This window comes from Schistocerca cancellata, chromosome 3 (genome assembly GCF_023864275.1).
Source record: "Schistocerca cancellata isolate TAMUIC-IGC-003103 chromosome 3, iqSchCanc2.1, whole genome shotgun sequence".
NCBI lineage: Eukaryota > Metazoa > Arthropoda > Insecta > Orthoptera > Acrididae > Schistocerca > Schistocerca cancellata.
The window spans coordinates 457100559-457127148 of record NC_064628.1 but is presented as its reverse complement, the minus strand read 5'-3'; the positions used below and the strand labels follow the sequence as shown (position 1 = coordinate 457127148).

Here is a 26590-nt window from a genome sequence, read left to right as displayed (position 1 = left end):
AGATTAACTATCTAAATAAGGGCCAGAAGTGGACCAACATATTATTGACTTGCTCAATTAGTGAAGCTCTTTCTCTTGAATAGATCACTCAATTTTTCTAAAACTGCAACCATTTGTTTTTCTGTACATGTACATCACATCTCCCAATTTCAGTCCCATTCAGATAATTCCTTCATAGTGTATTTTATATTATTTATTTACTTTTTTTAAAGAGAGTGTACACACTAATGTTGTGTTACATGTACTAAATAATATGTAAGCTAGTACACTGTAATGACACAACATCCACAATTAAATGTAAATGGATAGATAAAATATCTACTCACCAAGCGGTGGTAGGGGAAAACACACACACACACACACACACACACACACACACACACACACACACACACCAAATAGTATTTAACGTTACAAACTTTCGCAGAAATGGAGCCAGTGGCTCCTTCTTCTGGCAGAAGAGTTGAAGGGGAGGGAAGAGGGGTGAAGGAAAAGGACTGGGGAGATTTAGGGAAAGCGGTACAGTACAGGAAAGTCACCCATCCTTCTCATCCTGCCCAGTAAGTCTTCCCTGACCCGGGGTTATGGAGCCACTGGCTCTGTTGCTCCGAAAGTTTGTGAATGTTAAATCCTGTTATGTGTGTGTGTTCCCATTCCACCACTTGGCGAGTCGATTTTTTATCTATGCATTTACATTGTATTATCAATAATTGATTATTCTGTTGTTATATTAACATCCACAATTAGTGTTTCCCACAGTACAGGCCTCTTTAGAATACGGCTTTTTGGTAAAGCACATTAAAACCTTTTCACACATTTCTCTGATTAGTGTATAGTCACAGGTTATAAACAATGGTGCACACTGTGGTTCCAACAGAAGATCACAATCGTCAGCAACTTGATATTGGATCAATATAAGGATAAACTTTCCCTATCCAATGCTCTAACTGAATCTCCATTTTCATATTGCATCCATTCACATATTCCTTCATATTTGATCAAGTTGCTCTTCAGCAAAAGTGACATCATTTGCATTTTCAAGCAACTGTTGGCTAATGAAGCTGTGGTTAATTTTGTTTGCCTGGCAGCAGGTAAGAGACAGAATATACTGTGACGTCATCCATGCGAATTTCAACCTTTCAACTTACATGGTTAAAATACTCACACTCGTTTTTGATATGGTTTTGTTTACAGGTAGCTTCACATTAACACAACAGATGTTTACCTGTAGGAACTGCCGTCTAGGAAGACACTTATCCAGAGCTAAAAACTTTGTTATCTTCTCTTCATTTTCCTCAGCGACCTGAAGAGAAAATGAACTATATAAGCAATACTGCACAGCTGAAGAACTGTTATAGTATACAGAAATTTAATTTGATCAGCTACAACAAGAACTACTCAAAGAGTCCCGCCAGTTCAATCATCTACAAGTGTACTTACCCTAAGGCTTATTATTGATGGTGCCTTCGACAAAGGCTCTATGGATATACATACAGTTATTCTCATAATTCCACTCATCTCTGGAAGTTCAGAAGTGAGACTGTGTTGATTACCTCCTGTGACTCCACCCGGTCCACCTCAGCTGCGCCAAAATGGTGCAGTTTCAACAGGAATATCTTATTTTGCATCAGGAAAAAGTCACAGGTTGCAAGAAAGCGAAAATACAGGGCAGGAAATTATGTATTTTGAAATTTCAAGAATAAGATAGGCAGATGGGTAGATACATGGTTACAGTTGAGAGTCTGGTTACAAGAAAAATAATCAAACCTAAAAGAAGTTATCACTATTTTCCAGCCCTTGGTGTTTCAAATCACGGAAAAATTACATTTAATCTTTCAAGGGGAAAAATCCTGGTTTCTGACCAATCCGGCTTTGAAGTCACTTAAGACTCTCAGAACTTTTGGGTAGCTCATCATTAGTACTAAATTTCAATTGGTACTATAACATACAGTCCTGTTTAAGAGTAAAAATGCATTAAACATGCTAAGTCCATTTATGATGGGAACTAAGAATATTCAGGCAACAAAAACTGTGATGCTGTGCCTTTTACATTCACTGTTCTCTTCCACATATGAGTCATATAGCAAAAAGAGCCTTTTTGAATATCCTATGGTGTTTCATTTAGACATTCATACAAGACTTGTCCTTCCACATGTTTTAGGTAACACATATACAAGCTCTACAAATAATGAGAGATTTCTCCGCTTGCCTATTCTGTTTCTGATTGCAACACTATGGTAACTACAGGACCATATACAGCCTCTCCATTCCCACTAGACTAGTAGCAAAGTCTCCACCTTCCCTAAGTCAAGAAACTACCGTATTTAACCACTTATTAGACAAGGTTTCTTCCCAAATTCATCATTCAAAAAGTACAAGGTTGTGTTACAGTCAAGATAAAGTTGTGGCTGCTGAGATAAACATTTTATGTTGTATATTGGCATGATGAAAAGGTCATCATGCATTCGTGGAAGCAGAGATCATGTGCACAAAATATGGTGATTTTAGAAGTGTGGCATCAGATTGGCAGCATCCACCAAGGGCAGTGATGAGTGGGCACAAAATTGTGTCATGCTGCCAACTGTGGGAATGCATTTGGCATACCTCGCTTTTTATGAACACCTATTATGTTTAAACTGAAGTTTGCCGGAATACAAATGTAGTCAGAATTGAACCGATTATACAAATGGATTCAGCAATAGTATCTATTTCTGCAAAGAGACTTGTTAATTCTAGTATAAATAGGACAGTACAGGATACCTAAAACGTACTACAACAAATGAAACATAGTTCAGCAATGGTGCTTGACAGCACTATTGATTTTACAGTTTAGCTACAAAAGACGAAGCACCCTGTTAGCACAAAGCACTAGGGAGCCGAGAGAATTAACATATTGTATTTTTCAGTTTGACTATGTCTACATCTACATATATACATACTCTGCAGCATGATGCATGGCACAGGGTACCTTGCATCACGGCTAGGCATATCCTTTCCTGTTCCATGTGCACATGGAGCAAGGGAAAAGTGATTGTTTACATGCTTCCACATAAGCCCTAATTTCTCTTACCCCATCTTCACAGTACTTCACGAAATGTACATCGACAGCAGTAGAACCATTCTGCAGTCTGCTGTAAATATGGGTTCTCTAAGCAAAATAGATGCAAGAATACAATTCATACATAATTTGTGGGTACGAGGTTTGAAATTTAGGACACGGAGCTGCCAATTCTGGCCGCAACAACAGCTCTGACCTGGGTAGGCATCGAGTTGAATTCACTTCGGATGACAGATGTGGGTATGTTACACCATACTGGTTCAACTCTATGTTAGAGATCGGCAGATGTAATGACTGCCAAATGGTGGCATAACTCTTTCTCAGCCGTGATCAGATATTTTCAATGTGTTAGGCATAAAGAGACTGCTGACTGGGGCAGCAGTCGAACGCACTCTGTTTTGACATAAGTCAATACTGTTTGAACAGTAAACCGCAGTAATTGGCAATGGAGGTACATCACAGATGTGACTCTGTTGAGAAACCTTAATCTACGAGTTTGTGATTCACAACTGGTTCACACAGATGGTACAACGATAATTTTAATTTCATGGTGATTGATGAAGCCAAGGTCATAAGACACGGTGCAGCAAGAAAAAAATTTAGTGTCACAGTTTAAATGGGGTGTCAGATAGCCTCCTGTACATGCCAAACTTTCAGGGGACCTAACAGGGAAGCCCTTATGAAGTGGAGCAGCAAGTTGTTCAATAAATGCGAGATAAACGTAGTGAAGACTTGCCAATCACTCAAAAAATAATCCGAATGAATGTGCTGGAGATAAAGAAACTTTCCCAATTTCATGCAGCATGGAATTAAAGGCAAGTACGGACTGGTGTGTGACGATCATGAAGATGGTGGGGGCTTATGTTACAATAAAAAACAACACTAGCACAGTTACTTCCCATGGTGTTTGACGAAAAACTACTTGTGTATCAGCATCATATAATCAATCTAAGAAACACAACCGTTTACAATAGACAGTGTTTCTCTTTTTTGTCAGATATTAATATACTTCGTAACAATAAAACAGTTTGTAATTTTGACTAATCAGATTATGTTAAACACAAAAATATTTCAGGGTAACTTCAGTATTCTCTCAATAAAATTTCATTAACAAAATACAGAACTACTCCCCAGTAAATTTCTGTTGGTGTAACATCCTGTATTTTATTTCGTCATGATATGAAGCAGGAAGTGCACAGTCTAGTGCTGACAATATAAACATCAGTATGCCATTGTGTTAATGGTGTGCAAGAACTGATCACTGACTTCAGTGTGTGATAAGCAACAAAAGGAAATCAAAAACACCACCAACAACTCCACATGATATTACAGGTTTTTTGATCAGAAAATTTTATTAGGCTAGCTGTATTAATCCTACATAAAAATGGCATCAAAAGTTAACAAATCCAAATATTCCATTTCTGCATTCTAATAGAAGGTGAAGGGCTTAATTTAACAGAAAATTGCCTACAGAAGAAATGGGTGGAGGGTATGGGTGGAAATGGGAACTGAAGTACACCATAAAAAAGGGAAATTTGAAAAAGCCAGAAGAGTAGATGAAAATAATAACAAAGAAATTGATTGTGAAGCTTGGCGTTCTCTAATAAAATGAAAAACGGACATAATCAACCACTTCATTTTCAAATGTAACATCTCAGTGTTTGCCTTAAACTTCTCATGAATGTAAAGTAAATGTATTGATCATTGAACCACCTTGCTGGGTAAATGACATGAAAATTTTAGTAAGGAAGCAAAGGGAAGTAAAAGGAATGAATATGAAAGAACTGAAAACAAGGGAGGTTGGGATTACTGTGTCCCATTCCAAGTATATCCTAAATGATTTAAGGGACCCTTTAACAATTTATATCTGGACACAAGACTTAATTAAACTTAGTTCTTTCTAAACACTGTATGAAGAAAGCAGGAGAGTTGGATTCGACAAAAAGTGGCAAACTGTGACAAAGAGATCATTATTGCTTAAACAAAATACAAATGAGTTAAACTGACACACACAACTCAGGCCTGATTACATACATACAGTAATCCTTGTTCCATAGATCATGAATATGACATTTCATAATGATGTGGAACGTGTCACTTTAACATAAGTTTTCTTTACACAAAATAATTAATTGATTTTTTTTTTTTTAACAGTTACTACTTCACATCTAAGTTTTCACCTGAAACATAGTGTAAATACTTATATAAAACAGTATCAAAAATACCATACTTGAGGCATAATGCTGTGGTGGGTTCCATCCAAGGATGAGAAAAGACTATGTTCTGAGGCAATGGTCTAATTTGAGTATGTTTCTTCAAGGAAACTGATTTATCTCACCAGCCAAAAGTGGACTGACAGAACTGTGAGCTTTGTTTGAACAACTTACACTCACTGTTTCCTTTTACAATCATTTATCTTTCCCCGACACATTACTGCCACCTACATTATCCGCAAGCCGCTGTATGTCTGAGTTGCAGATCATACCCTGTACCATGAACAGGAATTTCCTTTCCCGTTCCATTCACAAATACAGAGAGGGAAAATGTCTATCTAGATGCCTCCACATGAGCCCTAATCTCATCTTTGTAGCCCTTATGTGACTAATCTTATCTTCATAGTCATTGTGTGACATATACATTGGCAGCATTAGAATCGTTCTGCAGCCTGCTTCAAATGCTGGTTCTCTAAATTCTCTCAAAACTGCTCCTCCAAAAGAACTTCATCTTCTCTCCAGTGATTCCCATTGGATTTCCTGAAACACCTACATACTACCTGCGTGTTGTTCAAACCTAACTGACAAATCTAGCAGCCTGCAAATCTAGCAGCCTGCTTCTGAGTTACTTGGATGTCTTCCTTTAATCCGCTGTAGTGTGGATCCCAAGCACTCTAACAATACTCAACAATGGGTTGCACTGGTGTCCTATATGAGGTCTTCTTTACAGATGAACCACACTTTCCTAAAATTCTTCCAGTAAACTGAAGTCGACCATTCGCTTTCCCTAGTACAATCCTTAAGACTCATTCCATTTCACATACCTTTGCAGTGTTATGCCTAGATATTTAACTGACATGACTGTGTCAAGCAGCACACTACTATGCTGTATTCGAACAGTACAATATTGTTTTTCCTACTCCCCTGCATTAACTTATATTTTTCTACATTTAGAGCTCACTGACATTCATATCACCAACTAGAAAGTCTGTCTAAGTCATCTTGTATCCTCCTGCAGTCACTCAATGATGACACTTTCCATACACTACACCATCATCAGCAAACAACCACAGACTGCTGCTTCCACTGTCAGCCATACAATGTACATAGAAAAGAACAGCAGTCCTACAACACTTTCCTGGGGCCCTCTTGATGATACCCTACCAGCCACAGAGGACAACTTACTGGGTTCTGTTATTTGGGAAGCCTTCGGGTGCCTCTCATATCTGGGAACCTATTCTGTATGATTGTACCTTTGATAGTACACTGTAGTGTGGCACCATGTCGAATACTGTATAGAAATCTAGGAATGTGGAACCTGCCTGTTGCCTTCCATTTACAGTGTGCAGGACATCATGTGAGAAACAGACAAGCTGAGTTTCGCATGAGCAATGCTTTCTAAAATCATGCTGATTGTAGATAGAAACTTTTCCATCTCAAGAAAAAACTGAGAATATGTTCACATATTCTTCAGCGAACTGCTGTTAAAGATATTGGTCTGTCATTTTGCGCGTTGTTTCTTTTACTCTTCTTGTGTACAGAAGTCACCAGCATGTCACCCCCTCCCCCTCTACTACTGTAATAACAGACTCTTGAATGCTACTCACAGTGTTTCCAAGGCATCTGACCACTTCCTCTGACCCAACAGTTTCAACCACACAGATTCCATGTCAATCATTTTATATATTTTAATCAATTTGAAATTCCTTTGGTTTTAATAGAGAAAGGAGGTAATACAGAGGTATTGACACAATCTCCTATTACAAAAATTACTCTTAATTTTGTTATGAATCTGCTGGAAATTTACTTCCTGGGAAAAGTGTTGAAAAAGCAACAGAGAACTATACAGAGAATTTCAGTTTTTCACACTGGAAGTTCTAATTCACCCATAAATGTAGTTAGGAAAAGAATCAATATGCTTTGGTAAGTCTAACATAATAGTAACTCTCCAAGAAGCAGCACAGTTTTTAGTGCATCTCCTAAATAATCAATCATCTCTTTGAAACTCTGACAGTCATAAGTTTCATTTAATATCACTCACAATCAATGTTAAGAACCCTGCTCCTATATGTATCCTGCTTTCTATATGTATCCAATGCTTTGGGCTGGGGCATGTATACAAAGGAAGGAAGATTAGAGTTTAATGTCTCACTGACAATGAGATGATCAGAGTAAGAGCACAACCTCAGATGAGGCTAGGATGAAGACTGAAATCAGCACTGTGTTACCCTAAGGAATTGTCCTGACATTTGCCTTAATTAGTTTAGTGAATCTAGCCCCTAACTCTATAGCATCCATGGAATTAATGTAATTGGAATATCTGTGGCACTAACAAAAATGGACAAACCAAAAAAATATGACAGATAAAAACAAATCTGTGTTCTAAATATCTGACTCTGGGTGCTTCACAAAGAATGAAAATTGCACAGTTAAAATGTGAGATTCATAAATCCTCAAAAGTCTTTCACTTACTGTGTTGTGGGGATAGATAGCAGCAAATTTCACATGCATGTGTGCAGCAAACCAAAATTTCGGCTTTAGATGACGTAATAACTCCTCACATGGTTTGCTTCCAAGTGTATTTGACTCTATCTCACTGCTGTAATTCAGAAAGAAGAAAATGATGAAAATTAGTGCCTGTAACAAGCAGAGATGAAAAGATAATGTAAGAAGAGAAAAAGGGATAAAATACACACATCAAAAAAAGTTTTGCATCACCCCGGTTCCCAGAACTCCTGAAGACAGACGTTGACTGTGGATATTGTATCACAGACACAGTGCCTTTGACTGTTCAGAGATGTCACTAAACCTGCTCAAAGATGTAAACAACCATGCATGAGCAGCACCTATTAGACAGAGGGGGTGCGACAGCCGATCAGTTCCATTCATTCCACCAGGAAGAAGGTACATGGCTCATGTTGTCTGTAGTTCAACCATGCCTAGACGGTCAATCCTGTGGTTTGATCCCATCCACATTGTTACTTTGTGTCAAGAAGGGCTCTCAACCGGGGAAATGTCCAGGCGTCTCGGAGTGAACCAAAGCAATGTTGTTCGGACATGGAGCAGATACAGACAGACAGGAACCGTTGATGACATGCTCACTCAGGCAGCCCAAGGGCTACTACTGCAGTGGATGACAACTACATACGGATTACAGCTAGGAGGAACCCTGACAGCAATGCCGACATGTTGAATAATGCTTTCTGTGCAGTCACGGGACGTCATGTTACAACTCGAACTGTGCACAGTAGGCTGCATGATGCGCAACTTCACTCCCAACGTTCATGGCGAGGTCCATCTCTGCAACCACGACACCATGCAGTGCGGTACAGATGGGCCCAACAACATGCCGAATGAACTGTTCAGGTTTGGCAGCACGTTCCCTTCATTGAGGAGTGTCACATATGCCTTCAACCAGGTAATTGTCGGAGGCGTGTTTGGAGGCAACCCCTTCAGGTTGAAGGTCTCGCACACATTGTCCAGCGAGTGCAGCAAGGTGGAGGTTCCCTGCTGTTTTGAGGTGGCATTATGTGGGGCCGACGTACACCACTGCTGGTCATGGAAGGCACCGTAACGGTTGTACAATACATGAATGCTATCCTCTGACTGATAGCGCAACCATATCAGCAGCATATTGGTGAGGCATTCGTCTTCATGGACGACAATTCGCGCCCCCATCGTGCACATCTTGTGAATGACTTCCTTTAGGATAACGATATAGCTCGACCAGAGTGGCCAGCATGTTTTTAGACAGGAACCCTAGCGACAATGCCTGGGATAGATTGAAAAGGGCTGTTTATGGACGACGTGACCCACTAACCATTCTGAGGGATCTACGCCGAACTGCCGTTGAGAAGAGGGACAATCTGGACCAACAGTGCCTTGATGAACTTGTGGATAGTATGCCACGACGAAAACAGGTATGTATCTATGCGATACGATGTGCTACTGGGTATTATAGGTATCGGTGTGTACAGCAATCTGGACCACCACCTCTGAAGGTCTCACTGTATGGTGATACAACATGCAGTGTGTAGTTTTCGTGAGCAATAAAAAGGGCGGAAATGATGTTTATGTTGATCTCTATTCCAATTTTCTGTACAGTTTTCGGAACTCTCTAAAACGAGGTAATGCAAAACTCTTTTTGATATGCGTAGGTCACACAGAAGCCATTTTAAAAAACACCTATCTAATTAGCTAGGAAAAGAAATGTGCAGAAACAAAACTGTGGTCAGCATCATACAGAGATATGGGGAATAGTTACAATGTTGATGAACTGTCACTTGATGATAAAATTTAAATAAACTGCTCTTAAAAAGAGTGGTCTGAAATGTTAACAACAGTGCTATAGTTGAGGAGACTTATAATGATGAAAACAAGGACATATACGGGATAAAAAGAAAGAAAAATGGGTAAATTGGGAAGACTTGATTTATAATACATGACCAAGTTGAAGACAGAATATATAAAGTTCCCTTTCAATGGTGCTATTGTCAAATTAATTGTGTAGCACCATTTTGTGCACATAAATAACAATTTTCTTTTATGAGACTCAAAAACTGAGAATTGGTTGAGGAATGTTGGACATTTCAAATAGCATCTCTTTATGTGTTTCATGGCATTAAAATCTGCATATGTATTACACGATTTTATTATTTTGAGTGTCAATCTGCTCTACATTATGGAGATAGTGTTTTCCCCAATGTGTATTCTGTCAAGTGTGTATGCCTGAAAGAGTTATCACTTATTGGCAAATTATAAAAATGTGGCACTTTCCGTTGGTAATATGGAAGCACAAATTACGGCAAATAGCACAAAGCAATCTCCCAATCATACTTACCATTACAAGCACAATCACTTTAGTTTACATCTTGTAAGATAGTGATAAAATGATCACATGTTCAAAACTGTCAATTAAAACAAAAGACGAGAAGAACACTAAAAAAGATTCATAGAAATATGTGGCTAGCTGATCACTTAAAAATAAATGAGCCAGCCACCCTTATAACACACTGAAAATGTTGTCCTAAAATTTTAAGGAACCAGTTGGACATTTCACATAATCTTAAAACATGCACTGCATTCATGTCATTGTCAGTTAAAACAGAGGGAAACTCAGTAAATGTGCTGCTGCCCTTTTGTCTGAATACAAAATACAGAGATACAATCTACTAAAATGTGGCGGCACCATGATCTGCAAGCCACAAACTGCCATAAATTGGAGGCCTCTCACTGGAGCTAGAACCCTTGCATCAGGAGGTGTGTCATATGTGAAGACAAGTAAGGAGGACCTCACAGACCTCATCCAGAATATGGGACTGGAAGATGGCACACCACAGCTCCATCGTGAGCATTACCACACACAACTTACTGTCTATAACTTCCAGCCACACTGCTTCCCATCAAACCATGACTCAGCACGGTAACAGCAAGGCGATAGCATGTAGGGGGATGGCACGATGAATTTATCAAATGACTCCAACATGCCTCCTTGGCTGCTACCCATAATATCCATATGCCCTAGCATCCATCATAAAGACACCTCTTGCCCCTGCCTTTATAAGTGGAGAAGGGTGTCCTAGAGTACTTTATTGCTGGGTACAAGTGTTGTAGTGAGTGAAGGGCACTCAGGGAGTCTGAATAGAAGAGAAATTTAGCATTTGCAGCACACCTCATCTGCTCCAGTGCCTGCAAGATCATGTATAATTCTGCATCGAAGACACTGAAGTTTTAAGGTAGTCAGATCTTCAGGACATCATCAGGATAAACAACTGAGCAGGCAACAGAGATGTTTAGACCAAACCATAAATACAACCACATAGCTGTGTTGCTTGCTTAAAATGTCATAAAATAAAGTATTTAAAACACGTGCACCAGTGCAGCCTCTCCTGTACCGCATTAATTCTAAAATTACTCTGGGCCTCTGCAGTAACCAGGGTGGCTGTCGGTTAAAACCCAGGATTTGGGTTTGCACTTGCCCCATGCCAAATGAGTTCAACACATGCTTCACACAGATGCCAAAAGGCCTTGTTGCTCGTGGATGAATGGAGGAGAGACGTTCCATACCTGGACAAGGAACAGGATGGTAACAACAACAATACGCCAAGAATAGATCGCTACCAACCACATAGAACAGGTGTTGAATATCAGACAGGTGCAATGAAAAAAAGACTTCTAGATAGTATTTAGATATAGCACTCAGTCCAGATGTAGGACGGACGGACGGAAGAATTTGAAGCCAGGGTCAGCAGCTCACATTTTTACTAAGTTGCCAACCTATTTAACAACTCACTTGAAAGCTCGCAAATCTCCAAACAGAACAGGGAGGGGGGAGGGGGGAGTAGTCCTATTATGTACCAAAATTTCAGTGATTTGTACACCAGTTGCAGTACCTAGTAAGTGCTACATGAATTGTCAAAGGCATGACTTACTTTCTCTGCCTCTGAAGATTATTAACACTTACAGCATGGCGCCCGTACGCCAGACGGGCGCGGCCGCCCTGACGTTGGCGACGGCGCCCGTATACCGTACGGGCGAGCCTTTATTTGGCTCCGTAAGCGCGTTTAGCGCTTCTCTGAAGCAGTTTCGTCAACTAATGTGGACATATTTCGTTCTTCTTCCGCAAGAGGCAAGCACTTATTGGCTATCTCATCCTGGGAGCGGCTGTGAGCACTACAACGTCGAAGTTACCTGCAGTTCATTCACAGGTGTTTACGATCGTGAAAATATCGAGCAGCGAGTTGGCGGAGGCAGAGATCTTAGGTATTCTTTGTGGAGATGAAGGATCTGAAGTTGATGATTCTGACAAAGAGGATTCATACTCTCCAGACGAAAGTACAAGTGACGATTCAGGTATGTATATGTCTCAATTGTTCATAAAGTGAAGAGCCCGCTTGCCCGAAAAACTTTGAGTGGTGGTAAAAGCTGTTTTTCCACTTGTTTATAGTGTCAACTGTCAACAGTTTTATTTTATATAAAGAGAACACTAGGTAGAATGTATTCCTAGTAGACTTTATTCACAGAGTGGGGAAGAAATTGCCTGAGAAGGGTGGAAATATTTTTCAGCAACAAGCCGCTTCATCCTCACACAGGACATTTGCAAGGCACTTTCCAGAGAAGGTCCCACCCACTGCAAATAAGGTGAATACTACTAGGTATTGCAAAGTATGTTCAGACAGGGGGAAGAAAGGGATGGGTAAGTGCATCAGGAAGGAAGTAGATGGTGGTGCAAGGACTGTGGCGTTGGCCTTTGCGTCCCACAGTGTTTCCAGGATTTTCACACGAAGGCTAACTACATCTGAACTATTAAAATACTCTAGTTTACAGGTACCGGCAGTTAGACAGTCAAGTGATATTTTGTTTTAAATTTAGATACAGTAATAATGGCATTACTCAAGATAGAGATCATGTAAAACTTTTTTTATCCACAATATTTTGTGTTTTCTTTTTTAATTATAACACCCATTTGTATTTTATATTGTAAAATAAACTCACTATCATGTGAAGCTCTTACTTTTTCCTTTTAAATGATGCAAGAACCATATTCCTTTCATTTTCCTGTTCTTTGCAATCTAATTTCAAACATTCATTAAATATGCCAGTTCACAGCCAAGTGCCGGGTGTAAAGAGGGCAGTGTTGAATGTGTTAAAGAAAGCTCTGCAAGGGATTTAAATGCTCATATGGTGTCAGCACACATGCCATAAATACTATCAGAGAAGTATTTAGAAATGATCTAGATGAAAATAAACATTTAGGAATTGTAAGTAAGTAAGGAAAGTCATTCAGTTTGATTCTCGCTCAAAGTGGATGGTTTTGTAGACTTGGGTGATTCAACTCCAGAGAGCGAGAAAGAGAGAGAGAGAGAGAGAGAGAGAGAGAAGGAACATTTTGGTGAACCACGCATTGGTACTCAAGTTTATTCTTCTCCTTTATAAGTAGATCCAGCTGGTTGCTGTTTATGCATGGAAAAATGCAATTTTTGTTGATATCCCAGCTAAAATATTGATACGGCTAATCATACAGCCAGAACAAGCTGGAGCAAGCGTCATAAGGTTCACAAGTGTTGCAAGTCAATCAAACAAAAAGGCTGCAATTAATCTAGGAATTACTGGCAAACCAGGAAATGTTAAATGTAGTATTTAAAATCCAGTTCATCGGGACAGAAAACTTTGGGCCCTTTCGGACTACATACACACATTTAAATGTATGAGAAATTATTTTCACGAGAAAAGTAGGTTGCTGTACAAAAACCAAGAAACAGATTTTAATTTCTATAGACATGTGTATGCTTTGGACTTGTCTCATAAATTTGTAGGCCTTGGAGCTTGTCCAAAATTGACTTATAGAGCTCATGTCTTTCCAAAAAATGAATGTGAAGCTGGATATTCAATTATTCAATTACTCAACTGCAAATGCAATTAAAAATTTCCGGAAAACTAATCCCAAGAATTTTAGCAGTATTAAAAACAAGGAACTGTTCATGAGCAATGTGATTAACATATCAGATGTGCCCAACTCTAGAATACCAAACAATTCACTCTACAAAGATTCCTGTTCACACAAAATATTAGGTGACTTTCAAGAAACCATTTGCTTAGTAAACAACACTTTTCCTGAAACGGAACAATGGAATCTCTCAGAGACACGTTAAAGAATATATTGGAATTTTCTCAGTATTTTTGGTCCAAAGATTTTAAGTATGTAATGACAGGAAAATTCAACAAAGACCCTCTGAAACATCATTTCGGAATTATGAGGTCTGTAAGTTGTGACGACCAAAGATCAGCTGTAGATTTTCTAAAATAACATATGTTACAGAGCATGTATGTCCCTGTTAGGACGTCTATATCTAAATCCGCGAATTGTAAACCAAGTTCAGTGCCACCTCTTACGTCATTTGTTAATCTGATGTGTGTATGTGCTAAAGAAAGGGAGGTACGGAAGAAACACATTAACTTTTCCGCTGAAGACAAAATTAAGGAGAACATTGTGGTAGCAGACTGGGAGAATGATCTTTCTATTCCATCTAAAGGCAACATCCCATAGCAGGTTAGATTGTTAAAAAGCTTAGTAAACAGAGCAACTGTGTGAACTGTCCTCAAACCCTTGTGTTTGAAAGGCCGTCTGACACAATAGCTGCAACCTTCACTGCCATAAAAGACTTTGGCTCGATAAGTGGCCTTTCTTATTTAACCTACTTGTTCGAAAGCATTTTCAACATTCTTTTACAGCTTGAAGTAGTTCGTGAACAGAAACTGCCTTCCATTTCAAATCTATGGGGTGACATATTTCATGAGTGTTTATACAGCACTAACATAACTGTTTTAGGAACAGGTGATTTAGGATGACGTGTGATACATAAACGTGATCTTACCGGTAAATTAATTTTTTATTTCATGAGGTGTTGCTTTTTCTTTCGCACGAAAGAAATCTGCAAAGAGCTTTTGGCAGCAAAGACTGCGAAGTCATCATGCCAGCTTTTCAAAGTTTCTGACAACTAACAGCTACAAATTATATGGGTGAGTTTATATTATCTTTATCTCCTATGTTTTAGTCTGTACTACTGATTGGTATGTGCCTCTATAGATGAATTTTTGCATGCTAAGCTGCATTTCAATATTCGACAGTATATTTTATTTGCTCAACATACGTGACTCAATGTTTCGTAATTGCCTTTAAGGACATTAATGTTTTATACTTTCTACGCAGATGGCATAGTTAACTTCTCTTGTCAAATACAGCATTTTAAAACTGTGTAAGATCTGACTAGTACATACATTGAAATGTTCTTCGCCCAGCGCTAAGTGTCAGTAGAGCCACCTAGCGGCAGGTATGCCGAAACCTATCGAGTGCCTACACTTCTTCTAGACATTATTGCAGTGTCAACAGACAAAGATATCTGTTTGCTCTCTTCCTCATTTCCAATGTGTGGTACTACACATATCACCTCCTGACAGAAAGACAGGCCAGTAATTCTGCCTTACAACTTACTAGTGAACCCAACAAAGCTTCACAATTGCAAAATATGAATGGCAATTAGATATACATCCTAATCTGGTTATGCCAGGGAACTGCGTCTGGATGCAAATTTCAGCTCCTCATTGCAACTTTGCCCACTTTGAAAGTGTGGAATGTGAACTGTAATAAATCATGTAGAATACAAATGAAACAGATGTATTTTTATAGTCCGCCTCCTTTTCCCACACAGTACAATTACTAAACTTCAGAATACTTTTTCATTTTCTGGGTACTGTGTGATAAGTGTACGAAATACTTTTCTGTACTACCAGTACAGGAAATGGCAAAATACAACTGGCGATGTGGAAAACACTATGATCTTACATCATTTCCAACTTATTTGAATGTCTGACCAAGAGCCTTCTTTACTGTTACTGGAAACAAAACTCTGAGTTCCTTACACTGAATGGGTAAACTAGCTGGTAAACAGAGTATGAGAGAGATTTCTCCAGCTGCTGGATCTGTGAGGATAGTAGCTTCAATGACATTATTTTGCATAGTTTTAATCTGTGAATGGGTAGCATTACAAAGTTTTGGACGATTCAGATTGCTTAGAAGTATACTAATCATAAACCAATAAGCCATAAATAACCACTTCCTAGTATACAGATTTTCTGATAAATTGACTGCAAGGAAGAAAGTGAAACTGCACATTTGCACAGCACAGCATTTTATTTCTCATGGTCAATTTTAAAAGAAAGGCTGCACATTGGTGTTTGACGAAACAATAGTCTATGACTGTCCAAATGTTTATTCAAGTATCATGTAAAAATCAGAAGTAATTTGGTCAAGAAATTTGAGATTTTTGTTAATAACATTTCCCCTTTATATATCACAATAGAATATTTTTCTCAACTGAATTTTCCTTTGATACAAGAAACATATTTAAAACGTATATGATAAGTAGAATTTGACTTTTTTCTGTGAATGAATAGTCAGTTATAATTCAGTTGTTATTCATCACTGTATGACTTGGTCCCATTTTTTTACAGTTTTTAATTTCGTATTGCAAGAAGTTGGCACATGCCGATGCATTACTATAATCTTTGTGTACCCTGAAGTGCTGTAACTAATTTAACAATTTCTCTATAACTTAATAAAGTTGATGTGCCTATTTCAGCAACAGATTTTTTGCAATTAAAGCACCAAGGATCAACATAATTTAAATTCACTCATGTTAGGTGATATAACCAAAACTGTAAATCTCTCAACACATCTTCCAACAACTCAGCAGCAAAAACCTGTCATTATCTGACAACTGTCAGCGCAGAAGACTTCACTGCATCTTACCTGTCTGTCCCAGTCACGAACCTCCTACAGTTTTTCTTCATATGAGATAAAACACTACAAGAGACCCTTAAATTATCTATATATTTCTTCTCTTATGGGTAGAATAGGCTTTTAATTGTGAATGAAAAGAAAGCATTCACAAAGATGAACAGTATTTATTACATCAAAAGATGATCTTCCACTTGCAGTATTATGAATGCTCTAAAACATTTGCAAGTGTCATGCTTTCATTGATAAAAGACATTTTTCTAGTTTTCATCTCCTTAATAATAATGGCCAATAATTTTGGTGACTTGTAAGCACAGCAAAATACATTTTTTCCCACTTGACTGTCCTAGTTAAATGGCTGAAGTATAGAACATAATTATATAATACTACATTTTACTTCCTGGAGAAGAAAATACACCTCTCATTTATTATAAATGTAACAGGTTCTGAAAGCATGTTAATCATCTTACCTAAAAAATGGCTTACGTTTAAGGAGTTCCTTTGTGTCACCATGTTGGTAAATACCCCTTGGCCAATCATGTGACAGAAATATATCTATCGGTTCCTGCAACTGAAACAAACAACATGAGCAACACATAAGAAAATATGAAAAACTATTAGCAAATGTAAACTCATAACTAACCAAAAATAAATGAATGTGATTATGTGTAAAGTAATTAGAACAAAAACATATCTGCAGCTATAAATGCACCACATGTTATCTAACATGCAAGGGGCATTCAGTAAGTAATGCAACACCTTTTTACAGAAAGCAGGATGGTTTTATTCAGGATTCCAATACGTCACATTATTCACCATTCTTTTGGCTACAAAACCCTATTTTTCAACATATTCTCTATTCAATGTGATGGCATTACACCACCTTACTGGGAGGGCCTATGTACCTGCATGGTACAACTCTACTGGTTGATGTCGGAGACAACGTCTTCCTGCATCAGTAACCTCCCCATCAACCACATGCCGCTCCCCATGGAGTGCATCCTTCATTGAGCCAAACAGATGGAGGCCCTTTACAGTCTTCAGTTGGATGACAAGGAACCAACAGGGCACATACCTCCTTTGTATATCAACAGGTGAATGAGTGTGTCAGCACTACCAACAGGGGCATTCAGTTGAGCAACAAGGTGTTTGATTGTGATTCAATCACCTCAAATGAGTACTCTCATGTTCCAACATTGCAGGAGTCACAGCTGGCTGGCATGAGGGTGATCGGTCACATTGGTCGACCTTATTGCGACGACGACCTACACCTTGCCCAATGCCTCATCATGATTTTGTTCACTGCCACGTGTCTGTACACATTCTGCAAGTGCCTATGAATATCTGAGAAGCTCTGGTTTTCCGTCAAAAGAAACTCAATTTCAACTCTCTGCTTGGAACACATCACCATTACACATGCTGCTTTGAGGCTATGTATATCGCCGCCACATATTGAAACTTTATTAACCTAATTTTCTGAGATAAAATGAGTTGCACTACTTATTGAATACCCCTTGTGTTAACTGTAGCTGGAGCTCTTCTGTCACTTTTGCTCCCTCATACTGAAGGAAGTCCATCCCTGAAATAGTGAATGTGAGAAAAGTAAAATACAGCATTACATAAGATAAAAGGAATGCACAAATTGATGATTTTACAAACCATAAATAAGCAGGCAGTTTTATGAATAGTATATGAAAATGGGACTACAATATACTCGTGACAGTAATTTAGACAAACACTGGCAAACTACCGAGCAAAGGGAACTTCACAGCAAACATAAACATAGCCAAAGCCTTGCAGACAAACAAAAATTACGCAAAGCGAAATGTAGTGTGAGGAGCGCTATGCGAGAGGCGTTCAATGAATTCGAAAGTAAAGTTCTATGTACTGACTTGGCAGAAAATCCTAAGAAATTCTGGTCTTATGTCAAAGCGGTAGGTGGATCAAAACAAAATGTCCAGACACTCTGTGACCAAAATGGTACTAAAACAGAGGATGACAGACTAAAGGCCGAAATACTAAATGTCTTTTTCCAAAGTTGTTTCACAGAGGAAGACTGCACTGTAGTTCCTTCTCTAGATTGTCGCACAGATGACAAAATGGTAGATATCGAAATAGACGACAGAGGGATAGAGAAACAATTAAAATCGCTTAAAAGAGGAAAGGCCTCTGGACCTGATGGGATACCAGTTCAATTTTACACAGAGTACGCGAAAGAACTTGCCCCCCTTCTTGCAGCGGTGTACCGTAGGTCTCTAGAAGAGCGTAGCGTTCCAAAGGATTGGAAAAGGGCATAGGTCATCCCCGTTTTCAAGAAGGGACGTCGAACAGATGTGCAGAACTAATAGGTCTATATCTCTAACGTCGATCAGTTGTAGAATTTTGGAACACGTATTGTGTTCGAGTATAATGACTTTTCTGGAGACTAGACATCTACTCTGTAGGAATCAGCATGGGTTTTGAAAAAGAAGGTCATGTGAAACCCAGCTCGCACTATTCGTCCACGAGACTCAGAGGGCCATAGACACGGGTTCACAGGTAGATGCCGTGTTTCTTGACTTCCGCAAGCCGTTCGATACAGTTCCCCACAGTCGTTTAATGAACAAAGTAAGAGCATATGGACTATCAGACCAATTGTGTGATTGGATTGAGGAGTTCCTAGATAACAGGATGCAGCATGTTATTCTCAATGGAGAGAAGTCTTCTGAAGTAAGAGTGATTTCAGGTGTGCCGCAGGGGAGTGTCATAGGACCGTTGCTATTCACAATGTACATAAATGACCTGGTGGATGACATCGGAAGTTCACTGAGGCTTTTTGCAGATGATGCTGTGGTGTATCGAGAGGTTGTAACAATGGAAAATTGTACTGAAATGCAGGAGGATCTGCAGCGAATTGACGCATGGTGCAGGGAATGGCAATTGAATCTCAATGTAGACAAGTGTAATGTGCTGCGAATACACAGAAAGATAGATCCTTTATCATTTAGCTACAAAATAGCAGGTCAGCAACTGGAAGCAGTTAATACCATAAATTATCTGGGAGTACGCATTAGGAGTGATTTAAAATGGAATGATCATATAATGTTGATCGTCGGTAAAGCAGATGCCAGACTGAGATTCATTGGAAGAATCCTAAGGAAATGCAATCCGAAAACAAAGGAAGTAGGTTACAGTACGCTTGTTCGCCTACTGCTTGAATACTGCTCAGCAGTGTGGGATCCGTGCCAGATAGGGTTGATAGAAGAGATAGAGAAGATCCAACAGAGAGCAGCGTGCTTCGTTACAGGATCATTTAGTAATCGCGAAAGCGTTATGGAGATGTTAGGTAAACTCCAGTGGAAGACTCTGCAGGAGAGACGCTCAGTAGCTCGGTACGGGCTTTTGCCAAAGTTTCGAGAACATACCTTCACCGAAGAGTCAAGCAGTATATTGCTCCCTCCTACGTATATCTCGCGAAGAGCCCATGAGGATAAAATCAGAGAGATTAGAGCCCACACAGAGGCATACCGACAATCCTTCTTTCCACGAACGATACGAGACTGGAATAGAAGGGAGAACCGATAGAGGTACTCAAGGTACCCTCCGCCACACACCGTCAGGTGGCTTGCGGAGTATGGCTGTAGATAGATGAAGATATAAACAACTGCAACAATGAGGCATCATTTTCACTGCACCATTAAAATTATATTTGCATTATAAGGTACACACTTGTGAGGTGCGTATATAAAATAATGGGACTGACACTGTCACTGAGTAAGTACACATGTGCCAAAGATAAATGACCAATAGCTGTGAAGTGTGAAGCACGAAGCCTTCTCAGTTGAATGAGGCATCTCTGGTGTCTGTAGACAAATCAGTGTTGTTGTGGCCTTCATGTATCTATAGCTGTTGTTTTTGTTTTGCTGGAAAAATGGCAAGTGTAGCAATAGAGCAACGAATTGTTGAACATAGCAGATTAGTCACACCTGAGATACCCTCCGCACCCGGGATTGGAATGACTCCTTACACTCTCCCTTAAAACCCACATCCTTTCGTCTTTCCCTCTCCTTCCCTCTTTCCTAACAAAGCAACCGTTTGTTGCGAAAGCTTGAATTTTGTGTGTATGTTTGTGTGTCTATCGACCTGGCAGCGCTTTTGTTGAAAGCGCTGGCACGTCGATAGACACACAAACAAACACAAACATACACACAAAATTCTAGCTTTCGCAACCAATGGTTGCCTCGTCAGGAAAGAGGGAAGGAGAGGGAAAGACGAAAGGATTTGGGTTTTAAGGGAGAGGGTAAGGAGTCATTCCAATCCCGGGAGCGGAAAGATTTACCTTAGGGGGAAAAAAGGACGGGTATACACTCGCACACACACACATATCCATCCACACATATACAGACACAAGCAGACATATACAGAGGCAAAGAGTTTGGGCAGAGATGTCAGTCGAGATGGAAGTGCAGAGGCAAAGATGTTGTTAAATGACAGGTGAGGTATGAGTGGCCGCAACTTGAAATTAGCGGAGATTGAGGCCTGGTGGATAACGGGAAGAGAGGATATATTGAAGAGCAAGTTCCCATCTCCAGAGTTCGGATAGGTTGGTGTTAGTGGGAAGTATCCAGATAACCCGGACGGCGTAACACTGTGCCAAGATGTGCTGGCCGTGCACCAAGGCATGTTTAGCCACAGGGTGATCCTTATTACCAACAAACACTGTCTGCCTGTGTCCATTCATGCGAATGGACAGTTTGTTGCTGGTCATTCCCACATAGAATGCGTCACAGTGTAGGCAGGTCAGTTGGTAGATCACGTGGGTGCTTTCACACGTGGCTCTGCCTTTGATCGTGTACACCTTCCGGGTTACAGGACTGGAGTAGGTGGTGGTGGGAGGGTGCATGGGACAGGTTTTACACCGGGGGCGGTTACAAGGGTAGGAGCCAGAGGATAGGGAAGGTGGTTTGATGATTTCATAGGGATGAACTAAGAGGTTACGAAGGTTAGGTGGACGGTGGAAAGACACTCTTGGTGGAGTGGGGAGGATTTCATGAAGGATGGATCTCATTTCAGGGCAGGATTTGAGGAAGTCGTATCCCTGCTGGAGAGCCACATTCAGAGTCTGATCTAGTCCCGGATATATATTTTTTCCCACGTGGAATGTTTCCTTCTATTATATATATATAATGACTTACCAAACGGGAAAGCGCTGGTAGATAGACACAATAAAAAAACACACAAACACACACACAAAATTTCAATCTTTCGCAACCCACAGTTGCTTTGTCAGGAAAGAGGGAAGGAGAGGTAAAGATGAAAGGATGTGGGTTTTAAGGGAGAGGGTAAGGAGTCATTCCAATCCCGGGAGCGGAAAGACTTACCTTAGGGGGAAAAAAGGACATGTGTACACTCGCGCACACACACACATATCCGTCCACATGTGGACAGATATGTGTGTGTGTGTGTGTGTGTGTGTGTGTGTGTGCGCGCGCGCGCGCGCGCGCGCGCGCGCGCGCGCGCGCGCGCAAGTGTATACCTGTCCTAAGGTAAGTCTTTCTGCACCCGGGATTGGAATGACTCCTTACCCTCTCCCTTAAAACCCACATCCTTCATCTTTCCCTCTCCTTCCCTCTTTCCTGACGAAGCAACCGTGGGTTGCGAAAGCTTGAAATTTTGTGTGTGTGTTTGTGTGTTATTTTATTGTGCCTATCTACCAGCACTTTCCAGTTTGGTAAGTCATGGAATCTTTGTTTTTAATATATATAACATCGATCTCTTATTCGTCTTCCAGGATGGAATCTGTGACACACACCACCTGTTTGTGTTTCAAGTAAATCTAATATGTTAATGTGAGAACGTTTTCTAAATACTTGTGGAGCCTGTATCTGAGACAGAATGTGGTTATCAACCCGGCATTTACCTAGTAAGATGTAGGAAACCAGCTAAAAACCACATACAGGCTGCCAGCTCACCAGTCCTTGTTGTTAATCCTCAAGATAAACCCAAGGGTGGGTCACGCTCACCTCCTCATGTCCTGGAAGCAGTGGGTTAACACGCTCGGCTGTCGTGGCAGATTGTACATGAAACTTTCTCAACAGTGATAACTGCTGTCCACGTGTAGGAAATACTGCACTGGATATTCCAGCTGCAGCTTTTCCCACAATGAAGCATGAAGTCATCATTATCTATATCTCTATGAGGAACTTTATACTTTCAGTACATGGCAAATGTGTGTAGAGGAACCATGGCTGAAGTTTAAAACAACAGTTGACCATGCGCTGGATAGAAATGTACGCAGTAGAAGAGTTCTTAACGGGAGGGAATCTCCATGGTATATAGTCACTGTAAAGAAACTTCTAAAGAAACAGAGATTACTGCATAATAGGTGTGAAACAAAGTGTAGGGCTATAGATAGAGATGTTGAATGAAACACTTTGGCTGTCAAGAGAGCAATGCTTAATTCCTTCAATGAATACTGTATCAGAATATTGTCCAGTGATCTTTCACAGAAACCAAAGAAATTCTGGTCATATGTGAAGGCGGTTAGTGGCAACAAAGTTAGTGTCCTGTTCCTAGTGAAAGAGATAGGAATTGAAATCGTGTGTAGCAAAACGAAAGCTGAAATGTCTAACCCAGTTTTCAAATGTCCCTTTACAAAGGAAAACCCAGGACAACTGCCTCAATTTAACCCTTGTACCACTGAAAAGATGACAAATAAGTATGTGTCAGTGGTGTTGAGAAACAGCTGAAATCATTAAAATTGAACAAAGCTCCAGGGCCTAATGCAGGCTTCACAACATACGTGCTCGCGGAGCAAGCTGTGAGCAGCAAGGCGCGAGCATGGAGCAGCGCGAGCACGCTACCCCCACTACCGGACCAGAGCGGAGAGTGGGGAGAGTCACGTGGGGCACACAACAGCTGCTGCCAGTCAATGTAAATCCGCGGCCACCTGCAGGGATATCACTCACGAATTATTACTGTGACAAATGAAACAAAGAAAGGAGAATGTACACGTGCCACATAATTTTATTAGCTTAGTGTATGCCTCTACATTCGTATTAATTTGTGAACTGTTACACAATAGAAGGTGTCACTGAAGTGTGGGATTCTCTGTTATCTTGTACTTTTTGCCCTTTATAATTGCGTCTATGTTAGGAGTAATTGTTCTTGTGCATCGTAGGCGCAGCGTGCAGTTTAAATTTCGATGAGACAATGCATTTCTCAGGCGCGTCTTGTTACACTTCATTGCAGAGAACAGTTATTCACAAACATACATGGAACCAAACATTGATATTATTGTAGCTGCCAGTTGTGCAAATGAGGAAATCTATCCTGAGGGAAGTGTCTGTAAAATTCCAAAATGTTTTTCTTGTTCTGAAATTTCTCTGTATCCTCTGTCACACTGCAGGTCAATAATTTCTAGTTGCAGCTCAGGACAAATCTCTTCAATATTCGCTGAATATGGAGAGGAGAACAGATCAGAATCACTGTCTAGTGCTGTCAGATCTTGAAAGCGTTGATCAAATTCTTCCTTAAGGGCAACTAAACTATGTGAATAACGTTCACAGTCTTTGTGAACATCTTGCATGGATGATAATTTAGGAAAATGAGCTAGATTTCCTGTTTCCAGTTGACTCACCCAAAGTGTCAATTTAATTTTAAAAGCTCGTATTTGATCTATGAAATGAGTAATTAGCAGATCTTTACCTTGTAGTGAAATGTTCAAAGCATTCAGATGGCTAGTTAAATCTACTAAGAACGCAAGATCACATTTCCATGAAGGCTCTTTCAATTCAGGAACTCACATGTTATTTATTTCCATGAACATATTTATCTCATCTAATAGGCAAAAATTCAATTTAATAATTCGCCACAACTAAGCCAGCGGACCTCGCTGTAATAAGGCAGGCTACCATACTGGCTTTCTACATCCTCATGAAAGCTTTTAAATTGTCTGTGTTGTAGCCCATGCTTCCTTATATAATTGGTTGTACGAACAACAACACTCATCACATTTTTTAGAGTGATACTCCTTGCACATAAGTTTTCCTGGTGGATCACACAGTGAACGCCCCTTATTTCATTCGGCACGGGCAGTTTTTGCATTTTCTCCTTCAACAGCGCAACGAAACCTAATTTTTTCCCTGTCATCGCTGGTGCACTGTCTGTAGACACTGAAACTAAAGAATTCCATGACAATCCTATATTTTCAACACTTTCTTCAACACTACTTAAAATATCACCTCCGGTTGTAGTGTTCTTTATGGCTACTACATCGAGGAGCTCCTTCCTCACCTGAATATCTCTATTAACACCTCTAATAAATATGGAAAGCTGCGCTGTTCCAGATATATCAACACTTTCGTCCAGAGGTAGAGAATACGCCATAAAATCTTTATAGATATTTGCAAGCTGGCTCTGGACGTCGTCTGCCATGTCCTGTATGCGACGCATAATGGTCATGTCAGCTAATGGCACAATCCGAAACTGTTCAACTTGAGATGGACACAAATGTTCCGCTGCAACTACCAAACATCTTTTATTAAATTGCCGTCAGTGAAGGGGCACAGGGATTTTGCTAAAAACAAAGCAATTTTGTAGCTCACTCTGAGAGCTGCCTCAGTTGATTTTTCTTCGTCATCCAGATCTTCTTCGGATAGCTTCCTTTTAAGTTTAATAATTTCCTGCACACGATCTGGTCCATCACATTTTCCACTTCCGTAGTCTTTCGCGTGGTACAACATATAATGTCACTGCAAATTAAATTTCCTAAAAGAATTCAGCATTTTGTGACACACTAAACATTTTGCAACACAATCTTTTTCTGTAAACAGATACAATTCCTCCCAATGGGGGTTGAACTGCGAAAGCATGGTTGGGGTTACACAACGGCGACTTTACATGATTCTTAACCAGCGAAGTGACTGTTAGAGCTGATCATAGTACTTTTAACGTTACACAGTCGGCGCGAATTCAATAGGCATGCTGCAGTCCTATTCATACATGTGCGCATTTCCCCTCCCTCCCTACTCCGCAACCTTGCACCTGCTCGCTAGCACATGCCTGAGCAGACGCGAGTACTCGCGCTCAAAACCGGCCAGTTGTTAAGCCCTGGCCTAATGGAATCCCAGTTAGATTCTATACTGAGTTTGCAGCTGAGTTAGTCCCTCTTCTAACTGTAATCCTAAATAGATTCCTAGAATAAAAAACCGTGCCCAGTTCTATGGATTATCGAAGATGGATATCAACTATCCAAAGAAAGTCTATTAAAGCTTCAAGAACAGCTTTAAATGATTGTTCTAGGAATACACTACAACCCCCTAGGTATTGCCCACATAGGGATTGTGAAGATAAGATTAGAATAACTACTGCACACACAGAAGCACTCAAACAAGCATTCTTCCCTCACTCCATACATGAATGGGAAGAAACCCTAATAATCAGTACAATGGGTCGTACTCTCCGCCATGCACCTCATGGTGGTTTGCAGAGTATAGATGTAGATGTAGATGTAGATGCAGTGAGACTCAATACCGTGACATCTAAATCCATCACAAATAAACACAACATATATCTTTTTAAAAAAGTAGATACAACAATATTATGAAACGGAAAGTTGCTACTCACCATATAGTGGAGATGCTGAGTCGCAGATAGGCACAACAAAAATACTGTCACAAATATAGTTTTCAGCCAGTAAGGCCTTCGTCAGCATTAGACGGCCCACACACACACATACACACTCATGCAAACACAACTCACACACATATGACTGCAGTCTCAGACTACTGAGGCCACACTGTGAGCTGCAGAACTGGTGCATGATGGGAGTGGCAACTGGGTGGGGGTAACCAGGAGGCTGGGGCGGGGAGGGGGTGAGAGAGTACGGTAGCTGTGGTGGACAGTGACATGCTCTCGGGGAGTGCGGAGGGACGAGACAGAAAGAGGGTAGGGCGGCTATGTGCAGTCAGGAGGTTAGACGGAGGGACTCCCATCATGCATTGGTGTTGATGCTCGCAGTGTGGCCTCAGTTGCCTGAGACTG

At 40.2% G+C, this 26590-nt stretch overlaps 1 protein-coding gene across 1 annotated transcript in view; it reads right to left on the bottom strand.

The window, feature by feature from the left end:
- Positions 1 to 26590, bottom strand: part of LOC126175226 (lariat debranching enzyme) — an 86012-nt gene that overhangs the window by 16841 nt on the left and 42581 nt on the right. The window contains exons 4-6 of the mRNA XM_049921858.1: positions 17038 to 17138; positions 7744 to 7870; positions 1226 to 1303 (exon numbers count right to left, since the gene is read on the bottom strand). Of these exons, the coding sequence (XP_049777815.1) occupies positions 1226 to 1303; positions 7744 to 7870; positions 17038 to 17138 (306 nt within the window). The remainder of the gene's footprint in view (positions 1 to 1225; positions 1304 to 7743; positions 7871 to 17037; positions 17139 to 26590) is intronic.